Source organism: Oncorhynchus tshawytscha, linkage group LG24 (genome assembly GCF_018296145.1).
Source record: "Oncorhynchus tshawytscha isolate Ot180627B linkage group LG24, Otsh_v2.0, whole genome shotgun sequence".
Lineage (NCBI taxonomy): Eukaryota > Metazoa > Chordata > Actinopteri > Salmoniformes > Salmonidae > Oncorhynchus > Oncorhynchus tshawytscha.
The window spans coordinates 14625495-14634163 of record NC_056452.1 but is presented as its reverse complement, the minus strand read 5'-3'; the positions used below and the strand labels follow the sequence as shown (position 1 = coordinate 14634163).

General features: G+C 39.4%; 1 protein-coding gene across 1 annotated transcript; it reads right to left on the bottom strand.

Annotated features, from left to right (window-relative positions):
• Window positions 1–4197: 4197 nt before the first annotated feature.
• Window positions 4198–6716, bottom strand: LOC112223645 (homeobox protein Dlx3b). Its single transcript, XM_024386736.2, has 3 exons — window positions 6199–6716; window positions 5234–5418; window positions 4198–4965 (listed from the first exon to the last, which is right to left on the bottom strand). Exons 1-3 carry the CDS (start codon window positions 6539–6541, stop codon window positions 4654–4656), a joined length of 840 nt encoding a protein of 279 aa, XP_024242504.1. The 5' UTR covers window positions 6542–6716; the 3' UTR covers window positions 4198–4653.
• Between the last annotated feature and the right edge of the window lie 1953 nt (window positions 6717–8669).

Below are 8669 nucleotides of genomic sequence, written 5' to 3'. Positions count from 1 at the left end.
ACCCTGTAGGGTGTCCAGATTTGACTTGTATCAGCTTGAACATGTTAAGTAACGCCCCCCCACCAAGCCACGCCCCCAATATAATTTCCCAGTGTGCCTTGCATTTTTGAGTGAATTGTGAAGTTATCAGCCATGACTGCTTGTGTTAGTGACAGAGACATGCAGTACGTGATTGTTGAATTCATTAACTTTCAGTCCTGTGGCCTTCATCAAGTGAGTTCCTAAGCAAATCTTATCATTATAATTCAACTCTGTATTGACAATACATATCTCTTAAGGCCTTATTTTGAGGCCTAGCAAATTTCTGGTAACTTTCCCCAAATTCCTAGATTTTAAAAAACATTCTGGTTGAAGGATTTCCAGGAATCTTCCAACCAGGATTTCTGGAAAACCTGGGAAATATACACAAATTCTCTAACCAGAACTGCAAGTCACATTCTGCTGGTTTGCAAAGTTATGTGTAATTCCTTTTAGAATCCAGCCAGTTAGGATATCCAACATTTGGAATTTCTATTCACCTGCAACCTGCAATCATAATGGTTGCCAGGATTAGGAACAGTGTGAAGAAACTACCTAAACCATTTAAACTGGAAAAAAAACATTTCAGTAACGGATACAAAACATCAAAGTAAATGATTATGTTAGTGTTGTTATTTATCTTTCAGTAGCATAAGATTAATCAATCAATCACTCAATGTACATGAAAAACCAAGATATTAAAAACAACATATTAAAAACAAATCTACCTGCAGTAGAGCAAGCTGGGAAAAAAGTAAATTTGTGAGAGTTGATGTGACTTCTCATTTAGTTTTGAGTCCTTTACCACCATTTTTTTTGAAGTAACAATGACATTCCATTGACTTTGAGTTCAACTTACTACAAGTATTTGAGTTAAAAATGCCTTGGGGTTTACAGTGTGTCTGGTGGATTTTAATTGCAGGATAGCAATGAGAAGGAAAATGGGGATGTTATTACAGTCAATCCCAGTTGCTTCGGCGGCAGCTGAATAGCAAAGCTGCTTTATGGTGATTATTGTTATTAACTTGAGTGATCTGACATCTAGTGTAATTGTGTGCAGCTTCCCGTTTGGAGAGAATGACCAGGTTTGGTTTCATTTGAGGGAATGGTTGACTCCTGGGCACAATGCTACACTTTGGAGGGATTAGATTTATGACACACACGCGCGCGACACACACATCCATCCCATTGGTCACAAACTGGTTGAATCAAAATAATTTCACAAACACACACACACACGCACACACACACGCACACACACAAATACACACACACGCACACACACAAATACACACACACACACACACACACACACACACACACACACACACACACACACACACACACACACACACACACACACACACACACACACACACACACACACACACACACACACACACACACACACACACACACACACACACACACACACACACACACACACACACACACACACACACACACACAGAGAGAGAGAGAGACAAACATCAACCTTTGCACATAACAAAAAGTAAAAAATATGATGAAACTCCCATCAATGTCTGTGCTGGCAGCCTCCCAAATAAATGCCACAATCACGGTTTATCAAATCCACCAATAATCACGATCTAACTGGCTTTGGTATCACCACCTTCCATAGCCCTGAGGTCAACTGGGGTTCAGGAGTCCGCAGCTGTCAAGAATGGCTTTCTCATTTCATTTACATTTTCAGCAAAATTGTGCCGTTGAGTGATTCCAATGCAAGGGGGAGATATCAGGATTTGAATACGTGTGGGCAGCTGCAAACAGTCTTTCCATGGCTACATTTGCCATCCTGACTACATGTCAACCCCTAGTTCAACCCATTCCCTGGAACCACAGAGACCTCTGTGACACTGTGCTGTTGACTGTTACTGTGCTAGGGGAGGAGAAGAGCTCAGGATCCTTGGCACAATTCCTAATGATGGCTGTTCTGATGTGTTGCCATGCGGTGTCACATTCAAGTTCAACAGTTCACCAGCAGCCAGGGCACTTATACTTGCTCAAGTTTTGAAATTATATAGACACCTTTGTGAAAGCTTCGGCCCACACACACCAGCCCAGAGCCAGAAGCCACCCGGTGCATTTGTCTTCAGCAGAAATAGATCCCCTGACGACATATAAGCAAATAGTGTGTCCATGGGCCACACATGGTGAGGGAGGCACAGAGGGAAGGTCATGTGTGTATATATATATATATAGTGTGTATCATGTCAGCCATTTTGGATCATGAGACTTACAGTAATAACCTAAAGTAAATTCATGTTACGGTAATTACAAGCAAATATAGTCAGTGATCCTATATGACTTGAAATTGGATGGTAATGACTAAAGTGCTATATGTGGCTTAATTGATTTTGAAAGTGAATAGTTTCTCAAGTGTGTTATGTTGCATAGTGAAATCAATTGAATTTCTGTATTTAAATGATGGCATTTATTCTTATTACAAATTTCAAACAATTGTTTTGTGTAAACAACTGTATCGGGGACCCAACATGCAACAGTTAAATAAATATATTTTATTTATTCTAAGCTTACAGAATTATCAAATCTCTCCCAAGTTAAATAGCTTTGTCTGAACATTCAATATCACATACAAATTCAGTAGGTTCCTATACAATGAACATAACATTGTTATACATCTCAAAACGACAAAACGTTGGGGTTAAGCGCAAGGAAAGTATCACTCAAGCCGATTACTGTAGCCTACCCATGAGAATGGAGAAACGGAGCTTCCCAATGGAAAAAAAAACATCGGTCCTAATGTGAGCAAAGCATAGCATGGCAGATAAGTAAAAACACTGTACTTTGTAAAGCAATTGTCTTCTGAATCTGATTGAAGAAAGCAACGTTCAAAAACCTGTTAATAATCGCTCTATTTTGAACACAGTTCAAGCAAGTCTTGACATATGCAATATGCTGCCATTGTCAACACTTACTGCTGAAATTATTGCGCTGGCTTAGATTTAGGTTACATAAAATACATCATTAATTTAAATTTACCATAATATCCGAATAGTCAACATATTATGTCCTTCAGATTCCACAGAGTGAATTTGCTGTACTCGTAAATAATTTTTGGGCGCAATGCCGCCCATGCGCGGTTTGTATATCGTATGATTTTAGCAAGATACTTCATAATCTTGAGGCAATGTGGTCAGTGTTAAGGGCATGCGAATTTTAAAAAAATGAAATAGAGACATCAATTATTGTAGTTTGTGATATGAAGTCAAATTCGTATTATGTAAAAGACGATATGTTATATATTGCACAAGTTATGTTATGAAATACCTCTGACACCTCTGACATCTTGCCAATATATTACATTGGTGACAGTTTTATTTAAGAAATGTGATGATTGATGTTGAATTTTGCTTATGAGATAATCAAGTCCTCATCTTTTTTTCTCAAAATGTAATAATTCAAGATGTAATTGGTTTAATTTCCTATAGGTCTGTGCACACACGGACGCAATGCAAACACGCACGCACACGCACGCACACACGCACACACACACATGCCTTAAATGTACAATGAAGTATACAGTCGTCCTCAAAATGTGTTCAACAGCTCTTGACTGAATCTAGAGATAACACAACTAATGCTTTCCAGAATTACTCCAGCAAATAATGGGTAAAAAATATGCCGCATTTTCTATCCTCTGATGCTCTTGTTTTGGGTTTATGAGTGTGTCGGTGTTTGTGTGTGTATCCCTGAGGCAACCCCCCCCTGTCGGCTGTATTCTTCCCTGTTATCTGGCAAAAGTAACACTAGTACAATCAAGCGACTCCATCATGTCTGCTTGCCTTTCGCCTCCTACAACCTCTTTGCACGAAGACTAAAAACCAAACCTGGACCTATACTGACTGCATCAAGCTTCAGGGAGGCAGGCAAGCTGTCACACCGACAGATTTAACTCTTTCCGGATGTTGGCCATAAAATATTTGGGGCAACATTCAGCAATGAAGAAAACAATTATATAAATGAAACATTTACGATATATATGAACAAATCTCAGATAAGCAGATAAGCTGCCATGTTTTTCTATTTTGTGTCTGTTACTTATTTCCCGACTGGACCAGCGAAATACAGAAGAAACATAATGTATTTATTTATAAGTGATTCAAGTGAGTTAAAACATAAGTTAAAAACACAATATTCAATCGATATCTTTATTCGTTTTGACAGAAAGGCAATAATAACATACTAATTACAAAATTAATATAAAAAGGTTCGCAGCACCACAGTGCGGTATTTCCACTCCAAACAAATATGATCTTAGTGGTTCTGCTTTCTATTAACACCTATGTACAGCCTTCGACATTTTGTACAAATCGATATAAATTATGACCTGAGTTTCTGACGCATGCTCTGCAAACCCATATCCACGATTTAATATGGATCAACTGAACAGTTTTGCCATTACTCTTCCCGTGTTAGGTAAGCTAGCCTACAGTAAAAATGGTTTACCCCGCTTTTCAGGGAAATACCTACTTTCACTTTTGTCAGGTCTACGTCCAAAACAAGCCAGCGCCAGTTTATACTTTTTTAGAGCTCTGGTAAGTTCAGTTGATGTGGAAGGGCCTCGTATTAAAACTCTATGTTTAGTCTTTGTTAATAAACAGCCCCAACGCTTTGCTGTGGTACTGGGTGATGCACTGCGCCGGGGTGCTGTAGATGCGATCCCTGTTGGTACCAGTGGTTGTTATAATCCTCCAGGTAGGGGGGCGACGAGCTGAGGGGCGGCTGCGGGACTTGGGGCCTGCTGGCGGGTGTGGTGAGAGAGTTATTGTCCCAGACCGTCGGCGATGACGGGGAGTTGCACGCCATGGAATCGCTGGCATTTGGACTGTGGTCAAGGGGAATCTCGCCGTTCTTGTAAAGCTTCTTGAATTTGGACCTCCGGTTTTGGAACCAAATCTTGACCTGTTAGGAAGGAGATGAATGTTATTAGTCTAAAAGTCATGTTCAAACAATGAACATCGTAATTTTGATAAAGGTAGGCCTCCAGGTCTACGTTATAAGGATACCTGGCTCAAGAACATACAACCAAAACGTTTTTTGTGTGAGCCTTTGTTGTAGTTGTCAATATTCAAATGCAATATTTTAATAAACTATGCTTTTTTTCTTATATATTTTTTTACAATACATTGAAACAATAGCGTAGGCTTCCTATGAATCATTTGATATTTACCTGTGTTTGTGTCAGACCGAGTTGAGCCGCAAGTTCGGCTCTCTCCGGGAGGGCGAGATACTGCGCTTTCTGAAAACGTCTCTGCAACGCTGCTAGTTGGTAGCTGGAGTAAATCGTTCTCGGCTTGCGGATTTTTTTGGGTTTTCCATTCACCATACGAACTTCAGGCTCGGGTTCTTCTTTCACTATAAAGAAAGAAGCAAAAATTGTATCATTAGTTCTCAGTATCAGTTTATGAAAAACATTTAACACTGCCAAAACAATGTAATAATAATAATAATAATAAGTTATAATCAATAGAAATGGCATGTTATACGTGTAATAAGATATTATTACTATTATCATTATTACATTGGTATATGCTAGTTGAAGTAGCAATAGCAATATTTCCATGTTGCAATGCTAAAATGGAAAAAGTCTCGGTCATGCTCAACCTGCTATAATAACCTCAATAGTCGGTCAATATTTTATATAATATCCCAAAATATCTGGCAAGTGATTCACATACAGTTGCTATCACTGCAATTACTAACCATAATGGTTTATGACTAGCTGTTAATAACTGGCTATATTCTTCATCAAAGGCTATCAATTAGCAGCTTGGTTTCAACTTCAGTATTGTGTTTTACTCTATAGTAACTTGTAATAAATCCCACCTATACAAAATCTGATTTTAACAGTTGAAATGAATTATATGTCTGAAACCCAAATATGACTATGACAGAGCAGGACGCCCTTGAATTGTTTTCGCTATCTCTGCTATTTCCTTCTAGATAGAGCAGACCTATACCACATAAAACTACCCAAGAGACTACCTGAATGTTTTTTTACACAGTATGTATGTAGCCTATCCGTCTCTCTCTTCCTCTCTCTATTTACGCAAACACGGAAACGATTCAGTTGTTAAACTCCGAAATGAGGCAAAATATAACACAGAAATAATTCAAATATTTTTCAGTATTTACCTGAGCTTTGAGGTGAAGCCTGCAGATGATCTCTGTTGTAATGTCCAAATTGTCTGTAGGCATTTGTGTAAGGGTATTCAGACTTGGTGGGATAAACTCCAGCACCACCCATTCCATTCAGATTGAATTGGTGATGGTATGCATTCATTTGTTGCCCGTATGTTTGACACTGATAATATTCGTGATGGCTGTGAGCCGTTTGTCCACTGTAGTAACCCATGTCCGTGACTGAGGACTCGGGAAGAGTCGGAGAGTCCTTGGAGCTCGGATGGCAACTCATAGATCCGGGGAGATCGGTCAAAATGCTCGCTATCTTCTTTTCATAAATCTGTCCACTCATCATGGGTAGACAAGAAAGTCCACGATAATTCGTAAATACAGAACGTTTGTTCAGTAGTGTTAAAATAAATCGCAATGAAGAGATATAGTCAGTAGCGCGTCCTAAACGCAAGTCCTTGGAGAGCAAGTCCTCAAACTCTCCTAGCTGTAGTAACTCCGTTGTGGCAGCGCTCCCCCCCGGTGAAAATGAATTATAGAGCGCTGGGATGGATACTGCGTTTTCATTGGCTCCAGTCAATATTTTTTTTTTCTCCCTCTTGGCCTCAAGGCGAAATAGTTGCGCTCAGTATTAAAAACCTACACTTGGCCAAAAGTGCCTAAACACGCATGCCTTATGGCGAGTCAGGTCTAGCTTTTTGAGGCAAGTTAGAGTTATTTAGCTGTTGACAACATCACTCCAAAGCATAGCAAAAAAGCTATAAACAAAATTTGCATGGCTTTGCATGATCCTGTGCTTTGTTTGAAATGGAGCTCAAAGAGTACTGGCACTCTTGTGGCCTACTACGTATCCCACTGTAGCCAGAACGTCTGTCTCATTTACTTGTCCTTGTTCTCAAGAAGAGCTAAGATACAGAATTAAGACAACGTATTTACTTATTCAAAGGGGGGCAAACGGTGCCCCTAGCCTATCCATTCTCATTCAAAATGAGAAGAGATCAAACGGATAAGGAAACCATTCCATTGATGTCTTTGGGGAAATTATTTTGTTGTGTGTGTGTGTGTGTGTGTTTGTGTGTGTGTGCATGCGTGCGTGCCTGTGTGTGTGTGTGTGTGTGCGCGTGTTCCAAAATCTATGTAAATCTCCAAAAACAACAAACTGTTACTGTTATTGTCATTCTGTTAAAGGAGTGCTCATTGATTCGGGCTCAAAAATGATGTGAGGTAGATGCATGAAGTAACATTACATCCAGGTTCTGTAGTTTTTTTTGTGATATTATCATCATCCAGGCTTTAGACTATCTTAATTAAGGTTCTAGTCATTTTAAAAACCTTCCATGATATTCTATGCCATTATTTTTTTTAAAACAAAAAACACTAAAAAAAATGTCTTGTTGAAAGCATGGGCAACACTGCTCCCTAGTGTATGGTTGAATGATTGTGGAGAAAGGTGCTCATATATATGGTACCAGTCAAAAGTTTGGACACACCTACTCATTCAAGGGTTTTTGTTTATTTGTACTATTTTCTACATTGTAAAATAATAGTGAAGACATCAAAACTATGAAATAACCAAGTAACCAAAAAAGTGTTAAACAAATCAAAATGTATTTCATATTTGAGATTCATGAAAGTAGCCACCCTTTGCCTTGACGACAGCTTTGCACATTCTTGGCATTCTCTCAACCAGCTTCATGAGGAATGCTTTTCCAACAGTCTTGAAGGAGTTCCTACATATGCTGAGCACTTGTTGGCTGCTTTTCCTTCACTCTGCGGTCCAACTCATCCCAAACCATCTCAATTGGGTTGATGTTGGGTGATTGTGGAGGCCAGGTCATCTGATGCAGCACTCCATCACTTTCCTTGGTCAAATAGCCCTTACACAGCCTGGAGGTGTGTTTTGGGACATTGTCCTGTTAAAAAAACAAATGACAGTCATACTAAGCACCATCCAGATGGAGTGGTGTATCGCTGCAGAATGCTGTGGTAGCCATGTTGGTTAAGTGTGCCTTGAATTCTAAATAAATCACTGACATTGTCACCAGCAGAGCACCCCCACACCATCACACTTCCTCCTCCATGCAGTTAACTCTAATGAACTTATCCTCTGCAGCAGAGGTAACTCTGGGTCTTCCTTTCCTGAGGCAGTCCTCATGAGAGCCAGTTTCATCATAGCCATTGATGGTTTTTGCAACTGCACTTGAAGACACTTTCAAAGTTCTTGACATTTTCCGGATTGACTGACCATCATGTCTTAAAGTAATGATGGACTGTCATTTCTCTTTCCTTATTTCAGCTGTTCTTGCCATAATATGGACTTGGTCTTTTACCAAATTGGGCTATCTTCTGTATTTTTTATTTTTTTATTTCACCTTTATTTAACCAGGTAGGCCAGTTGAGAACAAGTTCTCATTTACAACTGCATCTTGGCCAAGATAAAGCAAAGCAGTGCGACACAAACAACAACACAGAGT